Source organism: Crinia signifera, chromosome 4 (genome assembly GCF_055691185.1).
Source record: "Crinia signifera chromosome 4, ASM5569118v1, whole genome shotgun sequence".
Lineage (NCBI taxonomy): Eukaryota > Metazoa > Chordata > Amphibia > Anura > Myobatrachidae > Crinia > Crinia signifera.
Genome location: NC_139220.1, coordinates 127648027 through 127672138, shown reverse-complemented (window position 1 = coordinate 127672138; position 24112 = coordinate 127648027). Strand labels below are relative to the sequence as shown.

The 24112-nt window shown below is 41.5% G+C and overlaps 1 protein-coding gene across 2 annotated transcripts in view; it reads right to left on the bottom strand.

Annotated features, from left to right (window-relative positions):
* Positions 1–4056: 4056 nt before the first annotated feature.
* LOC146074397 (plexin-C1-like) overlaps positions 4057–24112 on the bottom strand; it is an 87279-nt gene continuing 67223 nt past the window's right edge. The window contains exons 16-17 of one of the 2 annotated variants that reach the window (XM_083182405.1): positions 11678–11728; positions 4057–6819 (exon numbers count right to left, since the gene is read on the bottom strand). In XM_083182405.1, the coding sequence (XP_083038531.1) occupies positions 6791–6819; positions 11678–11728 (80 nt within the window). In that variant the 3' untranslated portion in view covers positions 4057–6790. The remainder of the gene's footprint in view (positions 6820–11677; positions 11729–24112) is intronic. The other variant, XM_083182406.1, reaches the window with a different exon arrangement.

The following is a 24112-nucleotide window of genomic DNA, read 5'->3' as shown; positions in this document are numbered from 1 at the left end:
TCAAGATATCGATGTGAGTAGGGAGACAGGCCCTCAACATGATTCTCCAATCCTTGTTGGTGGGTTCATCAGAGTTTCCCAAATCCCTTACAAATTTCTGACATAATGTCAGATCTTTCCTAGGATCAGGGAAATCTGAAATGATAGACCGCAGTTCTAACCGTGTCCATGGATTTAACATGGTCATCTTCCTGGTAGGTATCACACCCTCTCTGTCTGCCTTACCATAGGGAACCTCCAGTGTACGTACTGGGTATGTTTGCACCACATCCGCATTACTGGGTCCTGGTATGGGGTTGTCTGTGTCTGTGCTGTGTAGTGCTTTCTTACCTGAGTCCACAACTACGCTGTTGGCATCAGCCGTCTCCTCTTCCTGTGCTGGAGCCCCAGCAGCAGGTTTTGCTGGTTCAGCCTTTCCTTCAAGCATGTTAATTGCATGGGAGACGGCCAATGTCAACAGCTGATCGTTTTCCCCTCTGGTTTCCTTGTAAGGGGATAAAACAGGGTACAAGTTAGTAATGGTTAAGTCTTTACTGATGTTTTGCTTAGCAGTTATTAACCCCTCCGGCACATATGGAGGTGGGGGAGCGGTTGCGGTTGCATTCCTTTTGCGGCTGATTGTATCTGATATTGCTAGACATCCAATTCCCCATTGTTCCTGCCCTTCCTTCTGCCACAACTTAAGAATTTCTATGTGCTTCACTCTCTTCTTACGACAGGAGAGTAGACATATCTCATCTTTTACTGCCGATAAGATTTCTGGATCAAAGCTACCAACACTGGGAAATTCTAACTTGCTGCCTTGTGTCATTTTTTTCCATTTCCTTTGGTAAACAACTGCTCGTTCACCGTGCTTACTGCACATTATGAAAGCTGCCGACCCTTTAGGTCGACTAGATTCCTCCCTAACTAGCACGGCATCCCTGTGTGACCCGTTATTTCCCATTGTTACAGGAATAAAAGTTCACAGCTAGCAGAAACCGGTGGGTCGTTTATCTGTGAGTCGCTCCCAAAACACTCCTCCTCCACAAAGTGACACTATTCCGCAATTAAGCGTGAAGCCCACTATGCGAGGTAATGTACTCAATCACCAAGTCTTTCGGCTAGTAGCGAACTGCTAGTCAACTTGCAAGGTGCGGCCAAATTTTTCCAGGACACAACAAAACTTGTTTTTCTGTATCCCCAAAAACTGGTATTTCTAAAGCAGCTGATCAGATCACTGAGTTCCGATTTAGCTTCTTGTACCCTCCCGGTGGATCAAAATAGGTAGGTCCACGGAAGGGGCAGTTCCTATGGGCACGTCGTCACGTGCACCTTGTCCTACACTGGACTGTCCTACACTGGACTGCGCTACTACGCTTGAGTCGTGTCGTCACACACCCGTTCACCTCAGTGATTGTTTCACACTGGGTGCTAGTTACACCTTGGTCTTACGCTTAAACTTGAAATATTTCTGTACAGAAAAATCTTCCCAGGTTGGTAGTTTCTCACTAGATACTTATGCAGGTATAAATCCCTTTTTAATGACTATAGGAATCTATTAAAATAATGTTTGAGTTGCTTGTTTTTGGGAAAATGAACAATAAAAGAAAAAAACTTATTTTCTCTTATTAATCACCGCTTTATCCACAGTACGTTACTATACTGCTTTAAATAAAGCTAGTGATTTAATACTGTTCACCTTTGAGTTCCTATGTGTGCTGCATGTGCAGTGCCAGTGAACAGCCACGTGTGTACGTGCGTTTGTTAAACCTGTTCACAGGCCGCCGATGAATCGGCCACCCACGTGTTCTATAGTGTATTTGCAAGGTTGCGCTCGGGTTTCGCTATACGCAGTAATTGCGCATAAATATGGAATAAATCCCTTAACTTCGTCCGAAAGTTACGTATAAAGATGCGAAATAAATCCCGCACTTAATCCGTAAATTACGTACAAAGATGCAAAAATTTCCCAATGTAAGCTCGTGCGCGCGCACCTTGCGAAATACACAATAGACGCTTCACGTTACTGTAAAAGGCCCAGAACTTATCGCCACGTGGTGGAGTCCCTGGCCCTGCAGTAACTAACAATAAAAGTTATAGTTTTGCACAGAAGGGATCCTCTATGTACTATAATAAACACAGGCCTTTGTCTCCACGTGTGCGAACCTTATTGCACGTGGCACATATACTGTAATGAACAAGCAACTCAAGACACTATACCCCGTTAAACTACTTGTGGCAGGCAGAAGTACAGTTTACTAAACACTTAAATATACTTTAAAACACGTGGCTTAATGTTTCCTTGGATTTCACTTATTGTACTTCGGGTTCAAACGCTAGCACCTCTCAAACCCTGCACCGCCGCGGACCTGGCCTATCCAGCAATAATAAATACTTCCACCCTTTTGCTGGTATAGGTCAAGCCGCGCGTTTGGTACCGAGTTCTAGAGTGTGAAACGGCCGGACGCCAGCCCCCAACTATCAATACCGATATTTATATGATCAAACAACAATAAGTGAAAAGCGTAGGTTACGTATTATGTCCGTAACCTGTGTACCCTTTATCCCTAGCTACGTGCGAACAAAACGTAGCGCAGCGTAGCGTACCTTTATCGTGTATTATACACGGAAGAACCAATGCATTAATAGGAGATCCCTTCGCAGTACTTTGTCTCTAATCTGCGAATACACTTTTAAGGACAATGTCCGTAATACACCTTATCGCTAGATGCGAATAATAGACGAGACCACAGTATAAAGGTGAGGAGATAGAAACTCCGTAAATAGTGTATTTAGTCCCTAATGGACAAAAGGGGATTACAGAAATAGGAAAAACACAGTGTAACACGTAATGCAATTGTCTAACAATGAATATACAAATCAGGCTCTACTAGGGAAAGAAAACAGGCACAGAATACAATCAGCCAACAATACAATAAAAGTAAGTACAGTGAATGCAACCGTTTACCGTCTCAAATATGCACAGCGCAGTCCGGTCGGAGCTCGCTATGTTCAGATTGAACTATAGCCCAGGTTAATGGTGAGGGGATTCATCAGCAGTTCCAAAAATAAAAGAAAGAACCAGCTCAGGGATGGCTATTTTATAGGGTCAGAAGGGGGAGGACAAAGGCCATTCCTATTGTTCAGGGTTCGAATGTCCAGTCCTCAGTGATTGGGCAAGGTATTACATCTGGCTTGGAGACGTGCAGGGGGGGGAAGGGTACTTTGGTGTCCTTTTGTTTGCTGGCATGTCGTCGGGGGTCGTAAACAGCAACACAAACTAATTACAACTGCATTCCTTTGCCTCACTCAGGACACATGATAAAAATACATATAATAGGTATTTTGTCCGTAATTATCAGACCATGGGACTTGCAAATATTTGGCTGCGACCGGAATGCTGCGTATGGGACACTGAACATAATGATACCAAACATGTACAGAAACAATCGTGTATTTCTAATTAAACTATGTGTAGTGCACTAATTCTTTAATTAACTATATTTTATTTAGTGTTAGTGGCATTATGAATTTATGTGTAATAGTATGGCTGCGTTTCTGGTCCACTTTGTCACACAGACTCGGGTATGTATACTTTATTTGCGCAACTCTGCGAACCAAAATGGCGGCCATACTATCCTAAAATGGCGTGTGTGCAACTCGACTTTAACAATATATATATATATATGTATATACTGGCTTGCTTTGGTCCGACGTGGAGATGTCCTTGGTCCACCGGTGAATCCTGCACGTGCGGCTGTATCCAGTGAGTGGTGAACACTGAGTCCGTGGTCCCTGGTCGGCGGCTGAGCGGTTTCATTCCCTGTGAATGCCGTGGGTCATCTTGTTGCAGAGATCGGAACTTTCATGTGGCTGGCAAGCATCTGATTTTAAACCCCCATGTATGTGAGCATAAAACAGTAAAAAAGTGTTGTTTATACTTGGCGCATTGGTGCGTTTCTCTCCTTTCTTTTGCAAATATATATATACATATATATATATATATATATATATATATATATATATATATATATATATATATATATATATATATATATAAAATGAATCCTGTGTCACACCCTGATGAAAAATGTTTATTTCTGGATTTTAGTGAAACCTAAAAAAGGAAACTTATGTACTGAAGTGTAACAGATCACTTTGGATTAAAAGGATTTAAAAACTGGCTTTAGTGCTGAACTTCTCGTGATTCTGCACCTGCTTTTTGCTGTGTGGGCACTGAAAAGCAGCGGCACTCGGAGACTGAATGGTCTCTTATAGAGAACAGCAGCAGCACTATTGATCTGTAGTAATCTTTCTTAAAATATGTGAAAGACATAAAATTATAGCAAAAATATTTAAGTATTAACATACTGTGTCATTTTACATTTTACATAATATACATTAAAGGGATTGTTTAAGGAGATAAAACCTGCTCGCAAGCGGTGAGATAGTATAGACTCGCTCAGCACTGGGAGGACCATGACATCAGCTGCCTCCTGGAAAACAGGAATTCTTTGGCCGTGGGGAGGAAGGGCTGCTGACATCATCAGCGGCCTCCTTCTTCCCACGGCCTTCGCAGCACCGAGAGAGTCAAGTTGCACACAGAGGTGGGGAGAGTGGCCGTTCGGTGGAGAAGGTGGCTACCTGCTTGCTGGGCTGCAAGCACTCACAGCCCAGCAAGCAGGTCTGAATTGGGGGCATATTTCCAGTACACCTATATAGAAATTGTTTTTGAAAGGCGATGGATGCATACAGTTTTTAATTTTTACAGTAGATGGCGATATTCTCTCACTTTTTTTCCCTACATCCTATTGTGACTGAGAAAACAACAATGGTTATCCTGGAAAATGAGCTGCCACACATAATAAGAAAGGACTATATGTGTGAAAGGGAAATCCATTGCAAAAAAAAATGCAGAAGAGAAATAAGACTTTAAAAAATATATCAATTTGGCTCAGCGCTTTGCAGTACTATTATTTATATTATATATGTAGAAAGAGAAAAAGGGAAAGGGAGGGACAGGGAACAACTGCAGCATGAGAGTATATATATATATATACATACACATCAAAAAACAAGTCTTTTAGACACTGCAGTTCCCTGTATGTATTTTGGAAGATGTTTTTCATTTTTTTCATCTATCAACGGTGTGCCACCCCTATAAAACCTTGCTGTTAAAAAGGCACAGGGAGAGAAAATAGAAAAACAGAACAGAGGTGTGCTGTATCACCATCAACAATACTTAAAAATGGTGACTTCTTAGAGTCAAATAAATCAATAATTTGTAAAAACAAATGGACATTTATTTGATTTTTACCAATATGTATAAATTCATCAGCGTTTTCGCAAGTGTCAAAAAGATCAATCCGCAGACCAACGCATTTCGTCCCTCTGGACTTCATCAGGGGCAATTAATAAATCTCGATTTTACAAATGATACACATAAAACTTCAGAAAGGTAGTAGCTGGTTATAAATCACTACTGCCACCAATAAGTTGTCTATAAATTACTTGTGTCTCCAATACAACTTCTCAAGTGGAAAAACGCTGTATAGCACAGGTACTCAGAGAGCCATATATATGTATATATATACAGAATATACGGCGGCACCTGGAGGCAATGAACAGGCAGAGACTGCAGCGGTTGGAAGATCAAACGTTTTCGATGTTTACTCACACATCGTCATCAGGATAATACAAAGACAGTAAGAACATACCTATAACATACCCTCCAACATTGGAAGGGCAGAAATCAGTATACATTGGGAAAAGGGGCTTGGCCACGGGCAAAGGGGCATGGTCATCAACAAAGAAGCTGTGGCCATGCCCCCTTTCTGAATGTGTACAGGGCATTTTTTTCATATATATGTATTTACCTTAACAAGTGGCAATAGATTTGTGTAACTTGCTCCCTGCCTTTACCACATACTTGCCTACTTTTGAAAACTAGTTTAAGGGAGATTATAGTTGGTAATATAATTTTGCACAGTGCCCCATTGAGGGGACGTGTCATGCTCCACCCGAAGGGCGTGTCTAGTTCCATATATGGAGAGATTGTGAAAGTGACACCTAGAAGCATGGGTGTGCACTGCTACATCTGAGAGGAATCTTTTAAAATGATATATCCAAATGTAGATGAGCCCCAAAGCAGTTACTAAGAGCTACTGTACTTGCTAAAGTGCTGGGAAATGGTGCTGATGATTCAGTGTAAATGTATCTGTCTCTCATTCCTTTTTTCCTAAAAAAATGTAACAGTGTAGTTTGGGCTGTGTAAAATGAGGGAGATTGCTATACTAATGAGGGAGAGAGGAATATTGCTGCTATTTCAGGGTGCCTGAATCAGGGAGTCTCCTGCAGAATGCAGGAGAGTAGGCAACTATGCTTCAGCAGTCACACTGCCACCAAAGTGCTGCTGCTCCATTCAAGGTGTCTGGAAACCACAACTGTGCATGCGCCGTCTCCATAGGCTTTGACTTTAGGGTCTGCAGTGCCGCAGTGCATGCTGGGACCTCCAATGCAGCAGTGGGAAAGGGTGCAGAAGAGGTGAATTAAGCTGGGATTACAGAATTCTCTATCTGCCGCTGCAGCCGCCGGGCACCCGATCCTCAAGCCGAGCAGGAGGAGTCAGGAGCCACCCAAAAAACGGTACATTCGGTACACATTTAGTTAGATGGTACAGACCGTTAAAATGCGGTACTGTACCGGCTGAATAGGTACAGTTGGAGGGTATGCTATACCAGGAATCCCCACACCATGTGTAGTCGCGGGCTCACTTCCGGTTCGGCATGACACCCCACTGATGATGTAATCATCCTGATCCGGTTGTCGTGGCAACATCTAAAAACAAAGCATAACCAGCACATAAACTGGTATGAACAAACAGACAAGGATGATGATATACATAAACATACCAATACACAAAACATGCAAATACATATAACTATACCGGTAATGATACAGCCTGGCAACATCAGGGATCGAGTACAGGTTTAAAGAAAGAAAGAATTGCACTGTGGATGCACACCTGAAGATAGGAATATTTCAAGAAGAGTAGAGATATTCTATTTTTTAAAAGGTTATAACTTTATTGGTTTAATTCAATGTAAAAAAAGGGGAGATAAACGACCTGTCAGGATTTTTTAACATATAGGGCAGTATTCAATGAGAATAGTTCTCCGTGTTTTATGGAGAATTTGTGCTTTGTTCGCCTTGGACGGAGCATTTTGCTCTCCAAAAGCGAGCAACCCTATTCAATGTGAAATATTCTCCGTCTTTCTAAGTGATTTTCTACATCTCTCTCCGTGTAGCAATTCTCCATCTTTTGATGGAGATCTGGAATGTGAACTTTTAAACTAAAAGGTTTTTTTTTTTATTTTGGTGTCAAAAAATCAGGGTTTTTTTTTCTGTGAAGGGGCATGTCATTTTTATTCATGTGCTTATAGCACATGAATATATATTTAATTTTAAAAAAAAATTTAATTTTTTTTTTTTTTTTACACAGTGCAGCCAGCAGGGGGCCGGAGCACTCGAGCCGCTCATTAGATATTCATATATTCACTGCACCCGATCGTTAATATGCACGATCGGGTGCAGTGAATACTTGGTCCCCCGCTGGCTATAGGGGGGGGCAGCCTGTGCTGCCTGGGTCCAGGGGAGCCCACCTCCCCTCCACATTCCTCTGGAGCAGCCAGGGAGACTTTAATCTCTCTGGCTGCTTCCGTCCCCCGGCTCCCTGAAAGCTCCCTGCCGCGGACGCTCGTCTATATATCGCCCTTTTGTTTCATAGGGTTTATACTTCCTGGATTTACTAGCCCTCTCTTACAGGGTTTTGTAAGTCCTTTTCATAGGGTTTAGGCCTCCTAGATTTACTAGCCCCCTCTCACAGGGTTTTGTAAATACTGGGAGTGATTTTTAGTGTATGTCTTTATAGATTTGGTATCACCTTAATCGGAGTGTGATTTCCCAGACAGTTTTATTACTGTATTCCTGGTCTCCTTCTTATTTTTGTATTTAGGTGATTGACTAAAAGAATGCAGATTTAGTATATTACATCACATTGGTCACACAAAACTTCTCTTTTAATCATACGGTCTTTCCCTTGTATGCAGGTTTATGTATGGTACAGCTCTCTCTCACTGAGCTGTGTGCCGTTTATGTTTTTCCGTCTGGGTTAGAATGCCCTTAGGAAACTTGTTTATGTGTGGATTGTGGTGACTTTAATAATTAGCTATTGTGATGCCTCTCACTCTCACTGAGTTGCATTCACTAATATTGCAATACTGGGGTTGAATTCCCCTGATTAGAGTTTGTGGTTCTCTCTCGCCGATGCCGCTCACTCTCACTGAGTTGCACCCACTACTGTTCTGATATTGGGGTTTAATTCCCTTTTCTCAGTAGGTTACCACTGTAATGTACTTTTATTAGATTGGTCGTATAATAGTAGTTCTATCCGAACCATATATTGGGGTTGAATTCCAGTATTGCAATATTAGTGAATTTTGAGGGTCTGGAACAGTTTCAACAAAGATATGATAAATATAAAAAAGAAATCGAAGATTATAAAAAAGAAATAATAGAAAGAAATTCCAACGAGACCGTACCGATTTTGCGAACAACAAGATTTTTAGATGGAATACACGATCACAGAAACAAACATACACCAACAGTAATGCATCCAACTATTCGACATCAGAAGCTGAATCATCAGAAGGGGATTCAAGAAACAATCAATATCACAGGAGGCATTTTTTAGGGCAAGGCCGCAAGGAACACAAAGAATATGGAGAAAGATCAGGAGGGGCAAGGGGAGGCAGGAGAAAAAGAAAGTCGTTGGATTGGAGAGAGGAGCCGAGGGAGAGGAGACGATTCAGAGAGTAACAACACCAAATGGAATATCTGGAGAGGAGATGTCCCAGAGAGTAATGACATCAAAAACAAAATCTGACTCCCTCAAAATCGTGAATCTCACTAATAAAATCTTGACAGAAGAACAACAATCCATCCTTAAAAGAGGATTATCATTCTCCCCCACATCCAATATGCAAAGATTTGAAATGGAGAAAGACCTCAATCTTTTCACGAGAAAATTACTCCTGAAAAAATTCTTTGCAAACCAAGCACGTCAAAGGAATGAGGAGAGAGCACTGATGACAGCAGCGGGCATTAGCCCAGAAACTAACAATATTAATACATCTATACCTTCAACATCTCAGAGCTCAGAAGAAATGGAACAAGAAGATAGGATGGCACTCCAAATCCTAGAAGAACTAGCCATGGAGAACACAGATGGCCTGCCCCCCCCCCCCTAGAACCACACGACAGAACAAAGATCAAAAAGAAATCCGTGTTCCTGCCAGACCCCAATATATGCCCTCAGGTACAAATTTTTCAAAGTCTAGTATCTAGAGATCTAGACAATCTCATGAAGGAAACAAACATCAGAGGAGAAAATATAACCAAAGGAGAAAGGGAGGCACTCAGAGAAATGGAGAAATGGGAAGATACAATCATTAAGCCTTCAGACAAAGGCGGAAATGTGGTGTTATGGCCCCGTGAACAATACATACAGGAACTCAAACGCCAACTAACAGACACCAGCTGCTATAAGAGGCTAACATTTAATCCTAGTGGCAAATTCACCACAGAATACAATAACAGGATTGATCAGGCATTCAAAAACCAAATAATCAGTAAAAACGATTATCAATATCTGAAAATGGAGAAACCCAGAACTCCGACGTTATATCTGTTACCCAAGATTCACAAAAATGAGAAATCTCCCCCAGGAAGACCTATCCTATCCGGAATTGGCAGTCTCACAGAAAGACTTAGTATTTATGTGGACCAGTTCCTGCGTCAACACGTGACAGCACTGCCCTCACATCTAAGAGACACTATGGATGTGCTCCAGAAATTAGAAAATCTCTCTGTCACGGAGGGCACGTGGCTGGTCACGTGTGACGTAGAAAGTCTCTACACCAGTATAAGTCATGAGAATGGGATAGCAGCCATCAAATACTTCCTGAAAATGAACCAGAATCACGATTTCAACAATTTCCTGACGGAATCTCTAAATTTTATCCTAACTAAAAACGGCGATGGGGACGGCATGTGCCCCCACGTACGCCAACCTCTACCTGGGGTGGTGGGAAAGGGAAGTAGTTTTTCAGGAACAATATGAACAGTATACCTCTAATATACTCATATTTTTACGATATATCGATGATATCCTCATACTGTGGGAAGGAGAAAAACAAGATCTGAACGAATTTATTTCAAAATTAAATCAAAATAACCTCAATCTGAAACTAACAATGGAAGCAAGCCAAAGAAAAATCAACTTTCTGGACCTTACCATCACAATTGACGAAGAAGGAAGGATACAAACTGATGTGTATCGAAAGGAAACATCCACCAACTCTATCTTACATGCAACAAGTGCCCACCTGCCAAGCACGATTAGAGCGATACCCAAGGGCGAATTGATACGCATTAAACGCAATTGTTCAGACCCAGAAACCTTCCATGACAGGCAAAAAGAATTAAGTAACCGATTCACAGAAAGAGGATACAGTAAAAGATTAATTAAGAAATCGATAAAATCAGTAGAGGAAATCCCGAGGGAATCATTACTTGCCCCTAAGAAACGGGAAACTAAGGAAGAACCAGTCAGGTTCATTGGAACTTTCAATAACAACTGGAAGCAAGTGAAAGCCATTCTCCAAAAACACTGGTCAATCCTAGAAACTGATCAAGACCTCAAAGACAACCTACCAAGGGAAGTCCAAATGAGCTGGCGAAAATCAAGGAGTATTAAAAACTCTTTAGTGCATAGCCACCTATCGGAACCCAGAACATCGGTGACCAGAAAAGGCTTCAACTGCTGTGGGAAATGCAAGGCCTGCCAATACATGGAAACAACGGAAGACTACACCGACAAATTCGGGAAGAAGTGGATCATTACAGACCACATAACATGCACCAGCATAGGGGTAATCTACCATCTGAAATGCCCATGCGGGAAGTCATACATTGGTAAAACCAGCAGAGCATTGAAAGTGCGGATATTAGAGCACATCAGTAGTATCCGAAATGCCACCAAGGATCAGAATAGATTCAAGACACTAACTCCGGTGGCCAAACATTTTCTCAAGTCCCACAACAGCGACCCGAAAAATTTGAAAGCCTTCGGAATGGTCCATGTCAAGCTAGGAATAAGAGGCGGAGACCTAGACAAGGAACTCCTAAAAACAGAAACTAAAATGATTTACCTGATGGACTGCCTTACCCCAAAAGGATTAAATGAGAATAACAGCTACCTGCCATATCTGTGAGAATTGAAGATATCCCTTTGATCTGAGTAGCATCCTTCCCTATTACATCTATGGGAAATACAAAAGATCCTCATTGCCCAAGATATATAACAGAACCCTGATGCATGCCAAAGCCTTCTGGAAAATTAAATTGACCCCAAATAATGTAAAGACTAGATTACATTGTCTTCTCAGTATAGTGGTAGGAATAAGACCCCTATATAAATTGGATATTTTCACACCAAATTTATAAGAACTAACTCCAGTGTATATACAATGATACACAAAGAAAAATATACAAAACTGTTTCAGAAATGAAAAATATACAAAATAAAAAAGAAAAAAAGAGAAAAAATGAGAGAGAAAAAAGAGAAATAACTCACCATATGAAGTGTTGGAACTCCTGACTCCGGACCTTGACATATAGAGACACCCTGGACATAATAGGAAAACACTCATTAGTACTAAAACAAAGATGATTAGCCCTAAATCTATAAAAACCCCTCAGAAAAAGGATGAGAAAAGAACATGTAAACTCAATCAAGAACGAGTTCACAAAATAATCACCACCCAAATAAAATAAGTCTTAATCACACAATGGAATATTGGAGACATAATCTCCATCTTACAAAGGCACTCTAATGATCACCACAAAATATGAGCACAGTATGTATACTAACACATACATATGAATTCACTACACCCTCTCTCCCCATATGTATCACCTATAATTTATTATTTTTTGTGCACACATTTTTTCACAAATTTTCTCTCACCCTCTTATTTCATTTATTTACAAATGATTCGCTTCATTAATGGATATATATTATGTAAACTCAAATCCACTAGAAACCATTATGATATATAACCTTCTCATTATTAACACATGCAATCACCACTCAAGCCCTAAAATTATTAAAGATAATTACACCTCAAACATAGTTTGGAAGAACACTATATATTAAATTATTTACTCCCCAAAAAAAAGATTCTTATCTCTCTTGTCACTATATATCTTATATATTTAATCCTCTTATAATTATCCACTCAACACTTTATGTGACCACAATCCAGTTCTTAACGATCTCCAGGTCCTAAGAAATGATCTCTAGTGCCAACCATATTATTCAGGAATTTATGAATACACACCTATATTATAATAATAATTAAAATGAAATACATAGCAGAAGACTGACTAAAATCAAGAATAAACAGTATGTAATTCTAAACACAGAGTCCGGGGTTACTGCATTCAAGCATAAACCCCTAAAAAAGATTACAGAATATTACCCATCCAGATTCCGGGAAGCTCAAATGCCAGTAATAGGAATTAAACAATAACCATTATATCAGTCAAAAGACTTCCCCCAGACACAGCGCCCCAGGAAGATATACAATAAGAATACAGGGAACGACTACCCAGTACAATAAATAAGGATGTACAGAAATAAAAATGTACATCAGTAAAATATAGAAATAAACCAGCGTGTATGGAATACACAGAGTCCGGGGCGCACATAACAAACCCTGAACTTCCGGGTTTAGATAGAGAAAAGCCGCGATTGGCTGGAAAATCCCACGTGACCGGCGTGATGACGTCACGCGCCGGTCACGTGGACGGGAGATGCCAGGAAGGGCGGAAATAGCCCTAAATAATGATGCATGCCTATTGGAGAGGCAGGACCATGTGACTAAAAGGAGGGGAGCGATTGGCTGACCAACCCCAATAAGTATAACTAGCAGGACACAATCGGCTTGAGGCTCTGAGGAAGCAGACTTGTGAAACGCGTGTTAGCCTGTTTGCTGGCTACATATAAGCTACAAAGACATATGAAATGTATCAATAATGTATTTATGACCTAATTGTGTTTGATGTTAGAAACATAGCTCCAATGAAGACAGCCATAGTGTATTGAGAGCACAATGAATGCAGTCAATCACCACTAGATGGCAACAAATAACTAGTAATAGTAAATTGGTATAAACCAATGTGAATCAGAATAACTGTTTATTCTAAACCCAGGGGAAATATGAGCCATTATTAACTGGGAACATTTTGAAATACCAACTTTAACTATTAAATCATAATATTGGTAGCTATAACTCAGTGAGAGAGAGTTGTACTACGACATTAAAGATTACAACATAGGTATTTAATCCAACTGATAAAATATAATCTTAGCAATTTTGACTCAGTGAGAGAGAGTCATATTGCTATTTTTAAATACCCTTGTTGCCATCATTCACACATAGAGTGAACATTTAAGGGCAAACAGCCCAGATCACGTATAAATATGAGTAGCGAATAGCTCAGTGAGAGAGAGCTAATTTGCACCTGTATTTGCACACAAAACAATATCATACGATTAATTTGTGTTTTGTATTTACACACAAAACAATATCATACGATTAATACCGATATCCCTATATATTGCAGCAATGGCTCCGTGAGAGGGGGTCACACTGCAAAATATGAAAATTGGAGGAATTAAAACCTCAATATCATAACGGTAGCAGATATAACCCATAAAGGGCAAATTAGCCCAGAGGGTGCATGTATTTGAGTAGCAAATAAGCTCAGTGAGAGAGAGCTATATTGCACTCTAAACCTGCACAAAGAAGAGTACAAAGAGTGGACTGTTGTGTGACCAATCCAATAAAAACACTCAAGGGAATTCAACCCCAATATATGGTTCGGATAGAACTACTATTATACGACCAATCTAATAAAAGTACATACATTACAGTGGTAACCTACTGAGAAAAGGGAATTAAACCCCAATATCAGAACAGTAGTGGGTGCAACTCAGTGAGAGTGAGCGGCATCGGCGAGAGAGAACCACAAACTCTAATCAGGGGAATTCAACCCCAGTATTGCAATATTAGTGAATGCAACTCAGTGAGAGTGAGAGGCATCACAATAGCTAATTATTAAAGTCACCACAATCCACACATAAACAAGTTTCCTAAGGGCATTCTAACCCAGACGGAAAAACATAAACGGCATACAGCTCAGTGAGAGAGAGCTGTACCATACATAAAACTGCATACAAGGGAAAGACTGTATGATTAAAAGAGAAGTTTTGTGTGACCAATGTGATGTAATATACTAAATCTGCATTCTTTTGAATTAGATGGTAGTCAATCACCTAAATACAAAAATAAGAAGGAGACCAGGAATACAGTAATAAAACTGTCTGGGAAATCACACTCCGATTAAGGTGATACCAAATCTATAAAGACATACACTAAAAATCACTCCCAGTATTTACAAAACCCTGTAAGAGGGGGCTAGTAAATCTAGGAGGCCTAAACCCTATGAAAAGGACTTACAAAACCCTGTGAGAGGGGGCTAGTAAATCCAGGAAGTATAAACCCTATGAAACAAAAGGGCGATATATAGATATCTGAGCATATCAGAAAGAGAACCTAACTCAGACACAACGTCCCTTTCTTTGTAAGCCAGCAAAAGGGGAACTCTTTTAAATCCCTATACTCACCATTTCTATCTTTTTTGTGCAATAGCACATTACACTATATGTTGTATGTTTGTATGTGCATTTTAATCTCTTTTTGAAAATTTCACAAGCTCCAAGGGGAGATCACCACACGGATTCTATATGTTAAAAAATCCTGACAGGTCGTTTATCTCCCCTTTTTTTACATTGAATTAAACCAATAAAGTTATAACCTTTTAAAAAATAGAATATCTCTACTCTTCTTGAAATATTCCTATCTTCAGGTGTGCATCCACAGTGCAATTCTTTCTTTCTTTAAACCTGTACTCTAACCCCATTGCCCGGATAGCACCCGCTGCCTAACAAACAGCAATTAAAGGCCAACCCCTAAATAAAATATAGGGGATATCTTTAAATAAAAGTGTGTGCGGACTCCTAACTCCCCTCCCCCTACCCCCCCGATTGAACATCAGGGATCGCAAATGTAAAATACATGCAGTGTTGTTCACCGCATTGGTATCCCTATATAAGATCATAAATAATATGTACAGTGTTAACCACTGTGTCAAAATAAACCATAATATGAGCTGCCAGTGTAAGAAAACAGTAGAAGGAAACAGAAATATATTGCTGTTGCTGAAACCAGGGAATAAATATATACCCGCTATAGGGGGAACAAAAGGGTGGTACCAACTATCAAATAGTCGACACAACCGTCGACATGCAGTGTCAAAATCACAGACCTAATGTATAAGATTACGTGAATTACAAGAAACAGTGGAGTCCAGCAGACTCATTGAGTCTCCAAGGTACCAAAGTTCCAAGTTTATTGATCCATCTGGCCTCTTCTTGTAAGAGACGCAGGGATCTGTCACCTCTCCGAATGCTGGCAGGTTTATGGTCAATGATGATATAGCGTAGCATTGAAATACCGTTGCCTCTTGTGACAAAATGCTGTGCCACAAGTTAATCGCTATGACCACTAGCCAGTGCTGAACATATAGTGGTGGATTTATGTAGAGCTGGATTAAGCCTTCAGGGGGCCCGGGGCACTTTTGGAAAGGGGGGCCCCCTCCTAATTGTCATTACTGGCTGCAAACTGCACAGGAGAATATTACACTGTCAAAACACAGAGTAAGAGCAGTATAAACTTGGTCAATGGTCAACTGCAGGGGGGGTTAAAATAAACATATATAATATATATAAATACTGCATGAAAAGCCTGTGTTTGTCCCTCTGTACCTTACTCTGTAGGAGCCCTGCCAGGCTCAGCGCTGCCTCTGATTAAAAACCCTCCCATAACAAGGCCACTACTGCTGCTATCCTTCATGGGCCTGAGAAGCATGTAATGAGCTCCACCAAGCAGAGCTCAGCAACAGCCACTCAGCCTCTGACCTCTTGTGCAAAGTCTTATGGGACTTAGTCAACTCCCAGTAATGCAATGCACACTTGTGCAGTCAGTGTTCCTCAGCTCCTGATGCTCAGCACCATTAATCATTGTCACATTGGCAGATAGGTGAAGCTGCAGCACTATCCCACTCCCATGCACAAAACCATTAGCTTAAAAAAATACTTACCAACCACAGGGTCCCCTAGATAGAGGGGGGCCCCAGGGGTACTGACCCCTTGTGCCCCCATTATAATCCGGCCCTGGATTTATGACCAGCAATGCGTTCACGCAATGTGCGGCCAGTGTATCCAAGCCCACAGGGGCATGTAATTAGTAGATTATAAACTTAGTTGTACATGTCACCGATGTCTGGCCCATTTGAGGATAGGCCCATTTGAGGATGTGGGAAGTCACTACCTGTATTCAGGGACCTGCAAACCGCAAAATTCATGCACCGAAAACACCCATTGCGTCTTTGCAAAAAGGTGTTCTGTAACGATTTTGAACCTTTCATCCTGCTTATGTCAGTCCTCATAACCCAGTTGCGTATTTTGTGTCGTTCAACATAGTCATCCAGCTACCTCCGTGCAACCTTTTGGCCTAAAAACAACATTGTGAGGTGTGAGATGTTCAGAATAGACTGGAAATGAGTGGAAATTAATGTTATTGAGGTTCCTAATAGTGTAGTAGCCAAAAAAAACCCACAAATCCTGCGATTATAGTGGCTTTTATGTTGTTTTTAATACAGATCCAAAACACAAAACAAGAAACACAAAAGGGTGGTGTATTGGAACAGATCAAGGCCCAAAACACGGCCAGAGATACAGACCCAAAACCAGAAAAGTGCTTGGTGCACACCCCTAATGAGAGAGAGAGAGAGAGAGAGAAAGAGAGAGAGAGAGGGAGAGTTTGACATTATGCCATGAAGTTTTGGTGATGTATTAAACTTCTTTCAAAACTTGCAAAGGTTGGAAGACTGGTGAGTGCTCTTTTGAGGACACACATGCATAAAAGTCCTCCAACGTTTCGGTACCAATAAGAGACGGCACGGCGCACGCACACACTCGCGCAATGCACTCCTGGGTCCGCTGGAGATGACGGAGAGAATGCTGAAGGCCTGCCATGGATGCTTGGTAAGTATAAAAAAGGGTTGGGGGGGGGGGGGGGGGGTAAAAACATATATAAAAAAATAAAAAAACTGATTTATTAAAAAAAACAACAACTTTTTTTTAAATAATTCGGATACGGAATCTACGGATAGAGGATACTCAACCTGTATTACTATAATGGTGGGAGTTGTGAGAGAATGTATTGCTATAATGCAATGTCATTTACAGATAGAAGTCTATTAAGGGTGAGTTATGAAATGAGTTAAGAGACCATGTTTAGGTGTGTGGCTGATCTCCAGAGGGGGTTTGTGCATGGGCTGGACCCTTGATAAATAAATGCCTCCCAGTTGTCCTTATTTTTTTGCTGGACCCCATCAAGCAGTGGGACCCATCGGAGGTATCCCCTGTACCCCTGTGGGCCAGTCCGACTCTGATGGACAATCTAGGGCACCACAAAGTGAATGCATAATTTAGTCTTTGAAGCTGTTCTCTCTCCTAGCTTTGGTTTAGAGACATACATGACGATTTTGGAAAGAGTGAGGGGAAATCACTCCTCTCCTTATTATATGTTATGATTCTGTGGTTAAAGTTGTTGGTACGTGCGTATTTGCAGGGTGCCCAATTAGCATATGTACGCTAGCGTAGGGAAATCGCATAGCATCGCACGACCTGTTTTAGTGCTGTGTGATGCGCGCGATGCGATCTCAGTAGTTAATATGGTATGGACGTTAGGCAGTTAGCGTAGCTGTGCTTTCAGAATCAGTGTAGGCTGCGCAAATAGTGTAGTCAGTCAGAACTTGCGTAGTGTTCCCGGTCCCTGTCAGTAATGGCTGCATCAGGGAGAGCAGAAAACGTGAACAAAGTGACAGTAATGTCTGGTGAATACTGCTGGAAAAAACAAACAGCCTCCTCCTCTGTCTTTGGCAAGGTGAACATGCTCCTGTGAGCATGTTCACCTTGCCAAAGACAGAGGAGGAGGCTGTTTGTTTTTTCCAGCAGTACAATTTGCTTCTAGTCACGCAAAATTGAGTGAATGGGCACCCCGAAGCGTGACGAACGCAGTGAGCCCTGCGTGGGGCGGCGAAACGTGTCCTCCGGACCTTTTCATACACCCACTATCCATGTCGGCATGGAGTTGATTTTATATAGTGTGGTGAGCGCAGTGAGGGGATGTGGAATACAGGTAAAGTAATCCACGTGCGCTCGCCACACTTCGGGCTCGGTGGCTCGCTTCGATCGCCACAATATATAGAATCAACTCCCCGCCGACGTGGATAGTGGGGGGTATGAAAAGGTCAGGAGGACTCGTTCCGCCAGCGCTTGCCATGCTTCGGGGTGGCGTGGATAGTGGGGGGGTGCCTAAAACTCATTGCATGTCATAGAAGTGTATAGTAAAGTTAACGGCATCACACCCTATAAAATTGCATGCGATCACATAAGATTTTGCGTGAGGTGCGATTGCATGCGATGCGATGAGATCCGCCCGCAGCAAGAGAGCAGTGAATAAATTACATAGGAAAATCGGATCACATCTCATTGCACGCATCGCACGGCATTAAAACAGGACACGCGATGCGATGCGATTTTCTTACGCAGAATAGCCAACTAAGCAAATTTCTTAGTGGGCGCCGTGGTACTACACAAGTACCAAGTTATTTTTACTATATTGGTCAAAGTACACCAAGAATAATTTTTCTGAGGCACAATAAAAATCAGGTTGTGGGTAGAAACTGTTTCTGAGCCCTAGAAAAAAGCAGGTGCATACACTGTATGCCTTCCCCGATCAGTCCTTTTATCATACATAATGTAAGTGATCTAGTCTCAGGGACATAAAGTGGGCCCTATAGAAACATGATCCGCCCCACTCCAATGTAGCTAGAGAGACTTCTCTTTTTCTCAACCATAGTTAATGTTCTGCCCCATAGCAGTGCCATAGTACACATTATCTGCACTGTGCCCCAAGTTCATATTATGCCATATTTTAGTGCCACCCCTAAAAAATAATATTCCTCACTGTAGTGCTGCTAGTTCACATTGTTATATACATTAGTGCCCTCAGTTTGCATTATGGCCAGTGCTCTGAGATCTGCTGGCCATGCCCCCAGCCTCTCTGAATAGACACTATGACAATTTCTTAGGAATTTTTGGGAAATAATATTGTCAGTTAATTTTTTTTTTTTAAAGGTGCTTTGTGCGGCTTTGTCTCAAACTCCATGGCACACCAATAGGGTCTGTTTGGTATGAATTGTGAAAAGGTGTAGGTGTGTTGAACAAAAGTTATGTTGTAACATCTTCATTTTAGCTGTTAGGGAACCCTTTACTGCCGAATCAGTAACTAGTGCCCCTCAATGGAGGGTCTTATGCCTATAACAATGACCCTTAGTGCAAGCAGGTACACTGGTACTTAGGCCACCGCCAGGTCTTATTGTCTCTGGGCAGTAGATACTTATACAACAGACAGACAACCGCTACGTGGTGTTAGATGGCAGGAAAATACTACAATATAGTTGCAGAAGGTGCAACTGTAAACTAGTCACTAGAATTACCCCCAATTTGGTAAATAGGGTATCTGCCAGAAATGCTAAGCATAGTCACTAAATCACATTCAATGGCCGGTACAGATATAACAGGACATGGTAAGCAACGGGAATAGATTATGAATAAACGAGGTCTCAGCTTGACTGGCAACAGGAATTCCAGGACAGGCACGGATGACACGGACACAAGTGATCTGGACAAAACACGGACTGGAACTATGATGAATCTTTCCACCGGGTGTTCTGAGAATCTACTTGAACAGGAATCCACTGACCTTCATGGAGATGGTAACGACAAGATCCTCCAATGGACATGCAGCACAAGGTTTTTCCAGAATCCTTCCAAATGGAATCTTTCACCACAGAAGCAGCAGATATGAGTCTTTCTACCAGAGAATTAAAGGGATCTTCTGGACCAGAATCCACTGGACCTCTCTGGAGTTGTTAATACCAAAGAATCTTCCAGCAGATTAGACAGGAACAGACCTTTCCAAATTTGCCTAGTAAAATCTCTCTTCCAAGATTAGCTTTGGAATATTCCCTGACTGAATCAGCATAGGACATTATTGGAGCTGTAAATCAACAAGATCTTCCTAGAGGGATCCTTCCATAGTTCTTAACAGAATCTTTCAAGTAGTTTAACAGGTCGTATGACACAGCCTACATCAGTGATGTCTTACTCCAGCTCCAGCTGTTGTTGAACTACACATTCCAGCATGCCCTGCATCAGTGTCAGCATGGCCAAAAAAATTGTAAAACTGTAGCAGGGCATGCTGGGATGTGTAGTTCAACAACAGCTGGAGTGTCAATGTTAGCCATCACTGTCCTACATGAAGCTATCACTGTTGTATATTGAAATACCTTTGTTTATTTCAATGAGTCTTGCACACTGTAGATTAGGTGTTTTATGTCTCATTTATGAGTTATACATGAATACAGTTAGATATCATTCCACTAGCTTGCTCTCCCTTTCCTTCTCCTCTATATCTTTACTTCCTGGTCACATGTTGCTCTATACTGCAAGATTCTTAAAGAGATATTAATTTAACTAGCTAAAACACATAATCTATCTTTATATGTACTACATCTCCCCCTTCCTTTTATACTGTATGTAAATTACTAATTTTAACATAACAATGTGCGGACTGCATTTTAGCATAAACATTATCCCACAATATGCAATACACATTAAACTGGAAAAACATTTTAGAACAACAAGTTATGAGCCATAAATTGAAAGTCATATCTGCTCAATAAGCCTTGTAGGAGGTTTAATGGCTCTGCCTCTTCTTGTCTGAGTGTATGATCCTTCACTCAAAGGAACAGACACAATAGAATCACTTGGTGCTGAGGATGTTATAGGTGGTGTGTTGACATCATCTTGACTTGGTGCATCAGAAGCAGGGGCTGGCTGGCAACTTTTGGCCTGGGGGGCAAATGCAAGTAAGTGGCCCTGACTTTTCTATGAGCGCTGGGAGAGCACTAGGATCAGGAATGAGGGGTATAGGCAGGGCAGGTGCATGGTTTTTCAGCACTGTAGGCAAAACAGCTTAGTGCTCCCCACACCAACCACACATCCTTAATCACTTTCCAGAGCCTCAGGAGAAAGTGTGTAGGTGTCACATTAGTAGTTCAACACCTGTCATTTGCATCTAGTTTAACAATGATCCCTCCTTAAGATGGTGAGAACTTCTCTCCTCGAAGAAGTTGCAGTGAATCCCCCTTGTTATATATCTCATTCGATCCTGTTCCCCTCTGCTGGGAGGCTGGCCCAGTCATAGGTCGGACGTGCAAGCAGGTCTGACCTCTGACTCCGATGTACACGAGACTGCGCATCGGATCAGATGTCAATCACTTATGATTTGGCCACTTTCCACCCGATTTCTTCACCTGATCCGTCGGAATCAGGTGAAAGTGGCCAAATCAGTCTAGTGGAGGGCCAGCCTGAATGTGAGAGTATGGGTAGAAAGTAAGTAATAACTGATAAAAAGATTGAGCTGATGCATCTGAGGATGGGGCTGAAAAAAAAGATTGGGCTGATGCATCTGAGGATGGGGCTGAAAAAAAAGATTGGGCTGATGCATTTGAGGATGGGGCTGATGCATCTGAGTAAGATAGTCTACCAGGGTTGGGAGTCCTAATATGCCATTTAGTAAAGCTTTGACATTACTAAATGGGCAATTTTTATAGAACATGCATAACTACATGGTTAAAACAGCATTTTCCTTTCAGCAATAGTACTTTATAATAAATATACATTATACCAGTGGGTTGTACCTGCGCACTGAATCTCAGGGTTAGCTGCCGCACTTACGGGTGACTGGTCTGTGGGTTTAAATAGATTGATTGGTTTTCTTTAGTGCCGCTCTCTACCCTTTATGGTTGTGAATTGGCTATGAATAATTTAACAGTAATGAATGACATGCACTGATTTACTTAAAAAAAAAAAAGAATTTATACTGTATTATAAGCGTTACTTTTTACATGTAGTAAAAGCAGTATGTTCAGTACTCAGTATCAAAAAGAAAAGAAAATCCAAATAATGAAAACAGATCAAACAATCAAAACCACTACCTGTGGCAAAAAGTAGATATGTTGCTAAAACATGAGTATGCACTCAAACCACAAACCAAAACCAAAACCAAAATTAAAATAACAAAAAATGCTGCATGCAGACGATGGATATGTTTCTAATGGGCTTAGCCAACTTAACTCATAGGGCAGTATTCAATGAGAAAAGTTCTCTGTGTTTTGTGGAGAACTTGTGCTTTGTTCGCCTTGGACGGAGCATTTTGCTCTCCAAAAGCGAGCAACCCTATTCAATGTGAAATGTTCTCCGTCTTTCTAAGTGATTTTCTCCGTGTCTCTCCGTGTAGCAATTCTCCATCTTTTGATGGGGAGCTGGAATGTGAACTTTTAAACTAAAAGGTTTTTTTAAGAAATTTTGGTGTCAAAAAATCAGTTTTTTTTTTCTGTGAAGGGGCATGTTATTTTTATTCATGTGCTTATAGCACATGAATTTATATTTAATTAAAAAAAATATATATATATATATATTTTTTTTTTACACAGTGCAGCCAGCAGGGGGCCGGAGCGCTCGAGCCGCTCATTACATATTCATATATTCACTGCACCCGATCGTTAGTATGCACAAACGGGTGCAGTGAATACTGGGTCCCCCGCTGGCTATAGGGGGGGGCAGGCTGTGCTGCCTGGGTCCCGGAGAGCCCCCCTCCTCTCCACATTCCTCTGGAGCAGCCAGGGAGACTTTAATCTCTCTGGCTGCTTCCGGCTCCCTGAAAGCTCCCTGCTCCCTGCAGGGGTTAAGACTCGCCGCGAGTGGCAGCGAGTCTTAACCACATTGAATAGAGGGAGCAGGAGTGGCAGCGAGCCCTCCGGAACACGGAGAGTGCATGGAGAGCGAAATAAAACGCTCTCCATGCACAGAGAACTTGGTCATTGAATACTGCTGAGTGAGTCATTTTGGTTTTTGTTTGTGGTTTGAGTGCATACTCATGTTTTAGCAACATATCTACTTTTTGCCACAGGTAGTGTTTTTTTTATTGTTTGATCTATTTTCATTATTTGGATTTTCTTTTTTTTTTCTTTTTGATACTGAGTACTGAACATACTGCATTTGCTACATGTAAAAAGTAAAGATAATAATACAGTATAATTTCTTTTTTTTTTTTTAAGTAAATCAGTGCATGTCATTCATTACTGTTAAATTATTTATAATAAATATAAAGTTCTAAAAAATACATGTATGTACATATAGTTTACCAAAACCAGAAGTGTTTTGGAGTAGTCCAGACTATAGGGGTGGGGCCCAGGAGGGGACATTTAGAGTGAGTGAGAGAGGATGGAAGTGGAGTGGAGCAGAAAGAACAGACGCTGGCTAAGGAGAGTGAGACTAGTGAGAGGGGAGGGGCCCGGCCACAAAAGAAAATAACCGGCCAATGACTGGGCTGGGGGCGGGGCCTTAGCTCCGTGCATAGCAGGAGGCCAGAAGGAAAAGGAAGACGCAGGGCTATGGAAGAGATACTGTATATGCCCTGCAGCAGCATCTGGAAGCTCAGCAGCATCCAGGCTGTTTCTTTAGTTACACCCCTGCACAGCGTCTGGACAGCCAGACAGTAAGCAGAGCGTGCTGTCACTGTGCATGCTGGCAGCCCTAATTGCAGAAATATGTACTAGCCCGGGGGGCATAGGGCACCCTGCCCCACGGCCCAGCCCGCCACTGATCAGAAGAAAAGGATGGAAATATCTTCTTGAAATGATACACATTTCTTGTCACAGTGTGATGGTCATTTTCTGCAACAAC